General features: G+C 42.8%; 1 protein-coding gene across 2 annotated transcripts in view; it reads right to left on the reverse strand.

The window, feature by feature from the left end:
• RYK (receptor like tyrosine kinase) overlaps positions 1 to 13400 on the reverse strand; it is an 86775-nt gene that overhangs the window by 23112 nt on the left and 50263 nt on the right. For both annotated transcript variants that reach the window (XM_075269050.1, XM_075269049.1), the window contains 2 exons: positions 11115 to 11201; positions 1280 to 1349 (listed from right to left, as the gene is read on the reverse strand). In XM_075269050.1, coding sequence (XP_075125151.1) covers positions 1280 to 1349; positions 11115 to 11201 — 157 coding nt within the window. The remainder of the gene's footprint in view (positions 1 to 1279; positions 1350 to 11114; positions 11202 to 13400) is intronic.

The following is a 13400-nucleotide window of genomic DNA, read 5'->3' on the forward strand; positions in this document are numbered from 1 at the left end:
ATGTGGTTTTCACTGATATAAACATTAAAAATTAATTGACAGGGCCACAAATGCAGACAGATATAGGGTATGTATAGGACAGATATAGGGTAGGTATAGGACAGATATAGGACCTGCTCCATAATTTTCAGCTCTTCAATTTGGCCCAGATACACAGCCACAAAAAGAATGGCTGTATATATGGGTCCTTAGAAATGTATAGGTCTGTACTCTTATCCACAGTTGTGTATAAAAAGTCTGGTCATGTATATTACAGGTTACAACTCAATGTGCCTCATATTAATAGCAGTGAACCCCATCCTGTCCCTCACATTAACCCCCTGTGTGCTTTACATAAGGGATACTGATATGTGAGACATATGGAGGTGATAATTAAGTAAATATCTTCATTATATAGTACCCCCATATGTCACACATGTTATTAACTCTTATGTGAGCCACACAGGAGTTAATATGAGGGACATGATGGGGTTAATTGCTATTAATGTGAGGCACATGGAGTTACTAAAACTAAAGTAATAACCCCAAATGCCTGACATTAATGAGAATAGTTACTAACCTGGTGTTTTCTTTTACTTTCACTTTGTTCAGCTTCCTCTCCTCCTCTCCTATTCAGGGCTGCAGACGGCAGGAGCTCCTCCTCACATGTAGCAGCAGGTCCAAGGAGCCCTTATCCTGTGCAGTGAGAGGCTCACCTCTGATTGGTGGCAGGGAGAGAAGGGGGCGTGTCCTACACCTCAGCTCTAGCTAGCAGAGCAGTGAAGGGACGCTCCGTCTACATTTACACGGGGACTGGCTGCTGTGCCAGCAAAATAGGTCTCCCGTGCCAATCTTGGCATGCGTCTGGGGAACTTTCCCCGCGGCACACCCGACCATGTGTCACGGCACACTAGTGTGCCGCGGCACACTGGTTGAAAATCACTGTGATAGACTACATGTGTGTGGCTGTATACAATATTATACATTGACATTCCAAAGGTATAGCACAAACAGATGCAATGAAGTGCCCCATTGCCAACTGGTTTGCAGATGCAGATGGGTTGTAAGGAGAATCAGCCTCTCCCATCTCCATTCTCTAAACGAAGAGAGGACAGAATCCCCTCCTCCACTGACTGTGAAAATGTACTGCTTTTGGATGGTATCTATGGACAGGACCTTCCCTATCAACAGGGAATGAACTACAAATTAGCTATAAGGGAGAAACGTAGTGGAGAGGTCCAAGTCGAAGCTATAAGTAATACTGATTAAAATAGAAGAAACTCAGAATACAGGAACTTACCTGTGGTGCAAACCCCTCAACTTGCAGCTCTCTGTCAGCATCATTGTAATCTGAGCTTCAGATGCTTGATCTAAAGAAAAGAATTACATGAGATAAGGTAAGATAAGGTAGGGCACACAAAAACACATTAAATTCACTCATCTGTTTCAAACTTACATTTTCACACAGCTTTAAAATTTTCTTATATACGTAAAATTTTGGTTCTCTTTCATGAAATCTTGTGTTGAAATCCAGTTTCAGCCCCCTAAGTATTCTTTCCTCTGTTACTGGCAGCCAAAATCCTCACTGCTTCTGACCGCTTACAGGGAATACATGTATAATACTGATGAGGCTGGAGGAGGGTCACGTCAATCACTTAGGCATTATAAAGCAGAACTGTGGATCTGGTGTCATATGAAAGAAGAGATTCTCCTCCTTTCATTACATTTCCTTTCAATACATAGTATTGTAAGTGGCCATTTTCTCGTGGCCTGTGGGCATGCACAGTCTGCTCTGCCCATGGTCTAGAAGTCTGAAACCTGCACCGGAAGAAGAGGATGAAGAGGACGTTGCTGAAGATGGAGGCAGTGCTGGAGAGAGTTCTCTTGCAGCATTGGGGACGCCCCCAGTGCAGCGAAAGAACTAATTTGCATACAGACAGATTCCTATGGAACGGCAGTGCAGAGAAGACAACGAAAGGTAGGAGAAGAATAGCCTTCCTTAAGGCTATTCCAATGTGTTACTCAGGAAAAAAAATGTGTTTGAAAAATAGGATCCCTTTAAAAATACAACTATTTGGAGGACAGACGTTTCACTTTGATCTAATCTTGAAAGGATTGTACAAGACTGTGCAAGCAAAATTTGGAGTCACTTAAGCAAGTCTAAAGAGAGCATAACACGGGGACGTGACAGAATTTGTACCCATAATCCAGGTTTATTTAATGCTGTTTGGTGAAGGAATGAAAAATGGTTCCTGCGCAGGGATTATTTTATGTTCTCATTACCTACATGAAAGTGGTTAAACTTGTTCTTTTTTATTTTACAGAAGACCACTCCCAAGACCCTCACGATCACAATCAGAGTACTCTACAGGCTCTTGGCCATGTTCACATCTGGATAATATAAGGAAACCATGCTCAGTGCTACATCTGTCACCCAACAGACTTCATTTAAGGGGTCCTCCAGGACTATGACAGGAGTCCAGTGGGCAGACCTCCTCAGTGACTGGCATTAGCTCCATATACATGCTTCTACAAGTAAGGATGTCAAAGTCTAATACGACCAACTACTGGACTCCTAAGGCCAGAATGAGCAGAGGAGTTTCTCCTGCAAAGCAATTCATCAATCTGCTCAGCTGCCCCCTCCCAATAACATGCTGCCTACAGTTTCAACACGACCAGATTCCTCTAAAGGTGACCAAATGCCATTGGGAGCCCATTATTAGCTGTAATGTAGTAAAGCGAGATAACTGTGCTGCCAGAATATGCAGCCCTAGTCCAGTTCTCATATAGTAGAAACGACAGACATACTAGGATTGGACATAGGCTGGTAGAACCATATGCACGAGACCTGGAGTTGTGCAAGAGAGAAGCTAAAAAACATATATTAAAAAGGAGTTGTGGGAGTGCATTCACTGCACTAGATAAGCGGGCTTACTCATACAGAGTAGCCAGAACCCTGATAGATTTATGGGGTGCCAGAAGACGCTCTGCTAAGCCTCCTCTGTTGGCGACACGACTGTCACACGGCCAACCCTGCTTTACTCCATGTACAAACAACAGGAATAGAGCAGAGTCTGACGTAAAATAAAGCTTTAGCAGCAGCAGAATGGACTGAGTGCACAGACCTTTCCTGCACTGTGCAAAGTAATAATTGGGACATATGGGGGGGGGGGGGAGCTTCATCTATATGAGTAAGGCTGCTTATCTAGTGCAATGAAGACACTATGACAACTTTGTATCTCCCCACATGACCCCTCTAAAAGATGCATCAGCACTAGTGATGAGAGAGTAGTATTCGGATCAAATATCTCGCCGGCATAGGAATGCGTGTAATCGGCCGAACACCAAGGGGTTAAAGGCTTCGAATATTCAATGCGATTAACCCCCTTGGTGTTCGGCCGATTACAAGCATTCCTATGCCGGCGAGGTATTCGATCAAATACTACTCGCTCATCACGAACCAGCACAAAATATCAGACCTAAAAATGGTAATAAAAAATGTAGTTGTCCACTGTAAAAGATCCACCTATGGGGAAGTTTAATGAATGGCAAGAAGGACTTTATTCAGACAGGGGGGGAGAGTGGGAAAGGGAATCATTACGTTACAACACTGCTTTCAAGGGGGTAAAAATGTTGCAAATCTTCAATTTGTGAGCTTTAGTGCCACTTGCAACTAAAACAGACATATGGAGTTCTTTCTTCCAAAAGTAAGTGCAAGATAGCAACCACTTGTGCCACGTAAATGGACAGTAACATCTATGCCACGCAAGGAGTTGATGTGCATTTGTGCCTAGGCTCAAGGACGCCAGGAAGATGCACCTAAATCATGATGAAGTGCAACCTCCTCATGAATTAAGAGTGCCATCTGCTGGTACAGGGGGCATCAAGAGTGGCGTACAAAGCATGATATGTCTGTTACAATGTCATGCAGGACCAAGAATGAATGAAGACAGGAGAGGATGATTTTCTAGGTAAGCATACTACAAATGTTATTCTCTTAGGGCACGCTCTGTCTAACGGCTGCAAATGCTAATACAAAGCAGCAGAGGGGAAAGCGGGAAGCGCTTTATTTATCCTGGTTCCCACTCCCCATACTTCAGTCTGCTGCCTTCCTTCCACTGAAACATTATTGATAAGCAAAAATCTGTCACCTCCAACACTTTGCCTTCCCATTGTTTCCTTGCAGGAGGAGTGAAATGGCGAGATTTATTTTTGTTGGATTCTGCAGCGGCGGACTGACATTCTGCGAGATTGCATGAGGAAACACAAATCTTATCAGAGTGTACAGTTCCAGCATCCGTATTGTATGTTCTTATCAATATTATTTCCTTCTTTTTCTCCGCACAAGCAGAGCTGCCATTCTGAAACGGCACAATGCGCTATAAATTCACATTTCTCTTCAACTTTTTTTTTTAAAAAAGCAACGTTTTCTGAGTATGAGAATTAAACAGGGACTGATATGAAAAAAAAAGATCATGCAATGAAGTTCTCATGATTAGACAAAGGGTCCTTATATATAACAAAAAAAACCCCAAAAATACCAATGTACCTATCTGCTAATCTGTAACACAGGGCTCCAGTGGGCAACAAAGGAACGGAAAGACAATCTTCAAAGGGGCACACAATAATAAGACATGAGGCTGAAAACTGGAACACCAAGAAGTCAAAAGGACAAAAATGTTTTTATGTGCGAGGTCCAAGTCTGAGCTGTAGGGGGCGCCGGAGAGAAAGGGTTCTTATAGGACAAGCTGCAGTTGTTCGACCTGTAACTGTAAAGGGATGGGACGCTCTTATTCTTAACGCTCGCTAAAGGATATCTTACAGAGGATACATCATATGATTCAGTATGTAATTGGATATAAGATAATCCTTATATAATATATAACAATTCCAATCTTTTCTTAGAACTCTGCACTGTTCTGTTCCTCCATTATTCCTCTTAGAAACTGACAAGTGAGCGGTACCGGCCGAGGGTGCGTCCCTACAGAATATGACACTGTCCAATCAATGTTGACCGTGCCAGCTGGCGTAGGGACACACCCCTTAGACAAGGAGAACAGTAACACCCAGTTGTCAATTTATTCATAAGTGTCTAGGAGGAACGATAGAGGAATGGGACAACAAACAACTTATAATAATAATGAAAATGCTCCAGAATTGCTAATTCACTAAAGTACAGATGTCAAGTCCTCTGACACACATGTCCTACTTTTATCATACCTACGAGGGGGGACCCAAAAGTTTCCAGAAAAGTTGTTTTTGAAGCGTATTTATTTGTTTGTACAAAATTCCTTCAATCGCCTTCAAAGTCCTCTCCTTTAGCGGCAATACACTTGTCAAATCTCGTCTGTCATTGTTCGAAAAAAAATTTAAACTCATCTACTTTGATATGTGCAAGCGCCTCCGTCGTTTTCCTCTTCACCTCCTCCACGTCCGCGAAACGCTTCCCCTTGAGGTTCCTCTTCAATTGTGGGAATAAAAATAAAAAAACAGTCACTGGTAGCCATATTGGGTGAATACGGTGGGTGGGGCAAGACAGCCATGTCGTTTCTTGACATGAAAGTGGTCACAGAGATGGCGGTGTGGGCTGGGGCATTGTCGTGGTGGAAAAACCAATCACCAGACTGTCACATTTCGGTCCTTTTTCGCCGCACACTGTTACACAATCTCTTGAGAACCCCCAAGTAGAAAACCTGGTTGACGGTCTGACCTGTTGGAATGAATTCCAAGTGCAGAATCCCTTTTGCATCGAAAAAAAACAAATAACCATTGTCTTCACTTGACAAGCGACGGCTGGACAAAACAGCTCTTGCAAGAAAATTCACTGCGGGTAGACGAAACCTTACGCATCAACGCCGCTTGGCACACTGACCGAGAAGGCGTGTTAAACAAATAACTAGCTGCAGAATCGCGTACTACGAAAACTGCGCGCGCAGCAGCCTCATTCTGGAAACTTTTGGGTCTCCCCTCGTATACTACAGCAGAACACGGGGCACCAATTTGCCTTGTATGTTGAGCAAGTTACACACTGTCTTAGGAAATAGGTACATGACTGTGGTGGATTTTACTGTCTGCATTGCCTCAGAATATCACCCGCAATTACAGATCCCATACCCTCCTATTTGTGAGCCTGTGCTGCAAACACAGACTGGAAAAGGACCTGCTCCATAGTCTTCTGATTGTCTCCTGATCTGTAAAAACTCAATGCGTTTTTGGGGTCTGAAAAGCGAATACAGGAAAACAAATTATGGTTGTGCACATGGGGCCTTCCATAGTCCTGGCAGGGAATCCACACAAAGGATATACAAATAACTTGACGTATAGGACAGCATCTAAGTCTTCAATAAAATTTCAGAGTCATATCCCGAAAGACAAGCGGTTACATCTAGGTTACACATTAGGAAAGGACTATAAAAAGCCACCAGAAACCGAAACAACAAGCGTGAAGTTCAACATCTTATAGACGCCACCAATACTGACAGCTGGAAGTTCACCCTTAATAGTAAGATTAGAGAAGACTCACTCGAGTACAGTACCTGCATAACAGGGGATAATCTATAGAAATCCTGCCTCGCAGCGCTGTCTGTATATTACGAAAATCCTCTTTATTACCTGCCAGGCTTCTGCATGACACAAACATATTATCTCCTGGCGTTGTCCAATAAGGAATGATTTAAGTAAGATGTGCAAGGAACAGACTAGAGATAACCTGAAGATTATATCAGCAATTCATGCTAGGAGATAACTGAATGAGCCCAGTGATATATGGAGTGGTGTGTTTGTGAACCAGGTCCAAAATCAAACATATAGAAGTAACATATATACTACAGACAGGTATACAATTATTGTGCTTTCATATACCAGAAACTTCAAGGGGAGTCTACTCTGAAAAACCAAATAATGCCCCAAAGTAAATTCCCTCACAATTCTAAGGCTGGTGCCAAGTACAAAGGGCTCGTTGCTGAAATTGTGTCAGGAAAGTTCAGCTGGGTTATCCTGAAAGGCTCAGGAGAAATTGAGTGGTTACAAGAACTGCCATAGGTCTCCTACAACACCTACAGCGCCCCAACATTAAATGGGTTTTCCAGCTAACATCACTTATCCCCTATTTACTGAATAAATAAGAATTCAGTGTCCGATCACTGGGAATTCAACCCCTGAAACTCCAACTACCATGAAAACCAGGGGTTCATGGAGTCCCACTTCTGAATAGATCAGTTGTGTGCATACATTTCCACTATGTGACTGTCGGAGTGCTGGATTCGCATCCAACACATTGTATTGCACTAGAACTGCAAATCACCTGCTCTGTGCAGCCTTTGAAAGGGCGTCTGCCATCACCTAAATAACTTCGACACCACTTATATGCGGTCCTAGGGCTGGTGAGTGACATAGTGAACATACCTTTTCAGTGTCATGAAACTTTGATGCAGAGAAATCCAGCTTTTCCATATTTCAGTGTACTTGGGGCAGGGGCCACACCCTCTGGAGCATTTTCTTTTGTAACCCCCAAAAAGTGCTGCCCCCAAAATAGCAAGACTGACATGCCCTATGGACGGTGACCGTGTAGCTCCCTTCTGAGCGTGCCTAACAGCTCATTCACATAGAGAGTAAAAGTTTATTTTGTCAGCAGTGAGATTGCACTTCGTGACATAGTGAAGATACCTTTCTTGTGTCAAACAGGTCCTATAGCATATAAGTGGTTTTAAAATGGTTTTGGTGGTGCCAGGGCCCCTCCAATCCTATTTCTAGATTGTGCAATCACAGAAATTTTGATTGGTGGGTGTCCGTGTTCCAAGTGCTGAGAGCTGCGTCCCTTTGCTTGTTTTCAGTTCTCCAAGGAGTGCCAAGAGTCAGACTGAAACTATTAAGAAATTAGGGAATGGCCTAGAAGTTTCTGCCGGATTTGATAGCGTATAAGAATATATACCAAGGACTGTCAAGTAAGCTGCATTACATAAACCAAAATTGTGCTCAAGCCCCTTGCATTACAGTACGTGCGCACTCTAACGGCTTTGTTCATATCTGCTCTGCACTGTGAACTGAGTCCCGTATGGAGTTTTCTTTTTGCTGGTAGCTGCGCTATTGTTCCCGTCAAATATGATGGAAGCTCCTGCACACCGCCTTAGAAATGAAGCGGGAAATGTGGTTAGAGCGGTAACAGGCTACGAGTCTGACAATTTTATGGCTGGATAAAGGAGAGTACAGGTTAAAAGCCTGATCTGAGAAAAGTGAACTCCACAGAAATAGCTCCTGACATTTAAGTCTCTGTCAGCTCTGTAGTGGTCTATGCCAAGCAAATCCATGTCACGCTCCCACACTGACACATCCCAGGCCCGAGACCTTCAGCTCTTCATAGTTCCTGCAATGAAAACATTGGCTCCGTCCCCACTGCCAAAACAAGCGTAGAGTATTCTTCTTCTTAGTTATTCATTCAAAGTGAAGAAACCAAGAAAAGTAAATATATGTCAGGACAAAATGATGCCTCGGGCTTGTTTTCAAGTAAATTATATGTTTACAGAGGTTGGATTAGCCCGTGCACTCAGCAGGCTTTTTAAGACAAGAGTTGTACAAAGTTTTTCTAACATTTTGGCTGAACTTCTAACTAGAATGTCTGCAGAGACCTGAACGACAAAAGACGACACGACAGCCTTGTGATCAAAACCTCTCTGTGTGACACCAGGGCTGGTCAGATCATGGCTGCCTGCATAACAAAGGATACATTACATAGAAATACAATACTGTTTATTGCTACAATGGATAGAAAATAGTTAATTTAGCAAATAGTCTTCATTAGAAAGCACGTACCATTTAGTGTATGCAGCTCTTACCCAGATCTGTGTGTCTCTATGGTCACAGACTACAAACTAACCAGGTGTAGTCAAATCCTGAAGATATCGGAACTGCTACGGACACACGTGCCACATTATTTACACTGAAACGCACACACTTTTTAACAAAAATATTTTTCCGAAATGAGTTCTATTAAAACATTTTGCTCTGTTTGTCTTTTGCATCCTGCATGAATTCTCAAACATTGCAGGCTGCTAAGTGCCATTCAGGATCATTATCCCCTGACCCTGGTCTATAGTCTCTCACTCTGCCAAATCAGTATCCCTACGCTATGCTGAGGAGGCCCAATAGGCCGAAACAGCGCTGTCCATAGCTGGGAATCTGTTCCTTTTGGAATAGAAATACTAATTTGGCAATTAAATATGCATCATGATTAATTAGACTTTTTAACTGAGTCATGCATGATAAGGATGCTGCCCTCTAGAGGGCAGCGTACAGAGTGCACTGTGCTCCTAATTACATCCTGGAGAATAGATTTGCATATTTTTTACCCAGAATCCCTAGCGGAGCAGGAATAACTTGTAAGTCTCCATACTGCCTATGTAGGAACACACTCTCCCTGATGTGTACGATTATCCCGATTCTGTGTCAAGTCAGTCAGTTTATTTTATTTGGCTGAAACAAAGTCAGCTAAGGCTCCGTTCCCACGGAGTAACGCGCCGCGCATTCAGACACGTATACACTTGTCAGAGTGTGAGCGCTCAAAACAGATCCCATTCACTCCAATGTGTGCCGGCGCCACATTGAAATCGAAGGGAGGATTTTTAACCCATTGATTTCAATGTGTAGCGTCCGTGAGCCGGCACACAAAGTAAATGGGATCTGTTTTGAGCGCTCACACTCTGACACGTGTATACGTGTCTGAATATGTGGTGCGTTACTCCTTGGGAACGGAGCCTAAGATCTGTGTTCAGGAGGGCAGAGAGAAGGGCTACAGATTAAGCGCTCTGATAGATTCCATCCTGTACAAGAGCAGCTTGCAATGTATGTGCATACATGTAAGCTGCAGAAAATGGCTAGACTTTTAATAAAGCAGAATTACAAAAATATTATTTAACAAAAAAATGCATGCATTTCGGTATTAAAAAAAATAAAAATAAAAAAATAATAATGCAATTCTGGTTCTTGGTTAAAGTTGCTGCTTTATGTACTATTTTCATTTTCACAAAATGTGCTCAAGGCAGATACATAGAAGGTTTAATGAAATAAAAGGATAGTAGACCTAAATTTTCTGCACAGACTTAAAACCCAACTATGCAATGCAGCATTAGTAAGTAATACCTGTAGTGACATAAGTAGTATGTTTGCACACCAAGTACAGAGCTATTGTGAGAACTGTCATTAGGCAGCCATGCCATGAATGGAAACTCCTCCCCTACTACTAACTTCTATTATTTCCCAACTTTGTCTGTACATTTTAGAGAACGGGGGTATGGGGGGAGTGGCGTAACATGACCGCTGTATCAGACAGCACAAGTTGTTTTGTAATCTGCAGCCATGATGACGCATGTCGGCATAAAAGCGGCAGACACAGGACGGTAGAAGACTAAGCAGGTTGTTGGCTTGTATTATTTAGATATATTCTAGCAATAACAAATATGTGGATATATGCTATATCAATGGTCCTAGACCAGGACTGCTGCTGGATATCTGGTGATGTGCCCATGCAGTTATCAAAGACTTGCTTTCTAGCCTTAGTTTATTATAGGAGCTTATGCCACAAAGCAAGATGCTTTCCCCTGCTGCACATTCAGCCTGTCCACAGGCCGGGCTGAATGTAGGTGTGACTGGTGGTCACTCCTATTCACTTCAATGGGAGAGCTGTGGACAGCCGAGGGCCATCTCTGGAACTCCCACTGGCTGAATCTAAGTGCTCCCGTACATTTCAGTCTATGATCAGGCTGAATGCGCAGGATGGGAAAGGCCCCCTCGTTCTGAGGATCGATCGGTGTCTCTGTGGTCAGCCCCCACCAATCAGATATTTATCATGTATCCTGTGAATAGAAGATAAATATTTTTCATGGCATAACCCTTCTGGTATAATTCCTTCTTTTACTGACTTTACCAAGTACACTAAATCTTAATGTAATTCTCTTCTCTTCTTGACTGTCAGCCCTATGAATAATACATGTGTTGCAGAGTATAAATAATAGAAACCATTATAGATATAAATATGGTAATACCTCTAGAAATGTAAATGGATACTGAGAGCACACGGGACTATACGGGTAATCCTTCAGTATGCTGGAAAATCTTACAGTGTATGATAACCAACAACTCACCTTTCACAGTTTTTACAAACATGGGCTTTTCTTTGCTTGGATCCTTGTCATCCACCAAAATGCCGTGGAATATTCGACCAAATGTCCCTGAACAACAAAAAAAAAATAGTTAGCATAAACGTACACTGAAAAGGTTTCATTACCTAAACCTAGAAATAGTCAGAATTAAAGAGGACTTGTCCTCAGGCACATGCAGTTTTATATAGCGATATCTCTTCACTGTCAGAAGGGCGTTCTTCGCAGCTTAGCATCATGGTGGGCAGTAAGGAACGCCCTTCTGACAGTGGGCTGAGACTGTTACTGTTATAACGGCATCAATTTTTCTTGTCCCGGGGTACATAATGGGAATTCAGCACACTGTCAGGTTTCTAGAGGTATATAAAACAGTCCCCAAACCTTCTTCGAACGGAATACCGCTGTAATTTAAAGGGGTTGTCCAGGAATTGGACAACTCAAAGGGAGCCAGTGAAGTGTAAACAAACAAACATCATATTCGCCTGTCCCCAGCATTCCAGTGTCCACCAGAAGTCCTGTATTGCTAGTGACCACTGAGTTCAACCTGTGGCTTCAGTGTCTGCAGGACAAGGCCGGGTGACACAGGTGATTGAATCAATGGCCAGTGAATAGACTCAGAAGTCATAGGCAGTCAGCAGTGGTGGACACCAGCTCATAACTTTTATTTTTTTGTTACAACTTCCGCAGATGCCTCCATGAGTTGTCCAATTCTTGTTGTTAAAGGGGTTGTCCCATCACAAGGACCCTATCTATACTGCTAGTTTATGTGGATTTAAGATTTTTCCTAAATACATTGCTTTATCAAAACTACTTTGTTTGGCCGCTATCTTAATTTATTCACGTCATTGTTGACACTATGTTTCTATGGCCACTGAGCTTATCTGCTCAGTTCCCAAGTGATGTAGCTCCCTGCTCTCAGGGCGGGGAGGGAAGGGCTGACAAGCAACGGAGCTCCTCATATAGGGGAGGGGGAGGTGAGAGCTCCGGGATTACTGTGCTGTCTATCTTCAGCTTTTCCACTTATCAGCCGCTTTAATTGAATTTGGCTGATAAGGGCTGAGATAAGGAGTCCGTTACCTCTGTATGTAATGCAAGCTGACTCAAATCCAGCTCTGCTACACCAGCCTCATACTGTGGTAATGCATTTACAAGCAATCCCTCATTACTAACTGCAAACATAGAGGATAGCAGAGCAAGTGAAACCCCGCCCACCAATGTGCCGAGAAAACCAGGAACTGAAGAGAGCACAGAGCCTGAAGGTTGGTGAACAAGCGTGATGGGAATACCCCTTTAAGTAGTATTATTTACTTCTCGCTTTGTAGATATGGTGTATCCAAGACTATCAGCACGGGTTGGATAGTATTAGACTGTAGGGACACACCTCATTGGCATGAGAAAAGTACAACCAAAACGTCATAATAGTCAAGCCTTTCCAGGAGAAACCAAGAAATGACACAAAGCAAAATTCTAAGGAAAAAATGCCTCAGAATGTCTCGTAGGAATTGACTAAAACAAGCATGCCATGATAACAATCCCCATCACAACAGATAGAAAAACAGCAGAAAGAAAACATCGTGACTAAACATCTGGCCATAAAAGTTGCACATATAAAATAACCACAAACTCATATTGCCTTAAAGCTAAATTTCCCCTAAACCTTGCCAGAAATGCTGTGGTGAAAAGTCAGTAACATAAAAATACCTGAAGAACATTAGGATGACATTCATTTCATTTCGCTTCATGCGTAAGCAGGCTACCTGAGAACAAGCTGAGACTCGGCCTTGCTTACAGACGTCGAACTTGATAAACGATGGATGTTAAAGTAAACTGCATTATTACGTGGATAGTGTGCACGCCGTGCAGGACAGACGTCAACGTGCAAGAACGCAACACCGCTGCTAGAGTCACATCAGGGGGTTTGTAATAGAAATTGAGGAGGTTGACGACAAAAATAAACAGATAGCAGAAAAGACCACAAACCTGGTACAATTCTGTAAATAGGTAAGACTCACACAGGGGTAAGATATGTACACAAGAATACAAGGGGACGGGAAGGGCTTAGGACAAAATCACAAGGGACAATAGGAGGATAAGAAGGCTAGAGCCAAGCTCTCCAAGATAGTAGTGAGACAGACAGCAGCCACAGAAGACCACTATAGTGACCATAGAACCATTATTACAGTTTCCTGGCCACAAAACACATTAGATATTTCGGTAATGGACAGATTTGCTATAGATCTGGACATCTGTATAAAAACTCAAATGAGGGGG

The sequence above is a fragment of the Leptodactylus fuscus genome, chromosome 3 (assembly GCF_031893055.1).
Source record: "Leptodactylus fuscus isolate aLepFus1 chromosome 3, aLepFus1.hap2, whole genome shotgun sequence".
Taxonomy (NCBI): domain Eukaryota; kingdom Metazoa; phylum Chordata; class Amphibia; order Anura; family Leptodactylidae; genus Leptodactylus; species Leptodactylus fuscus.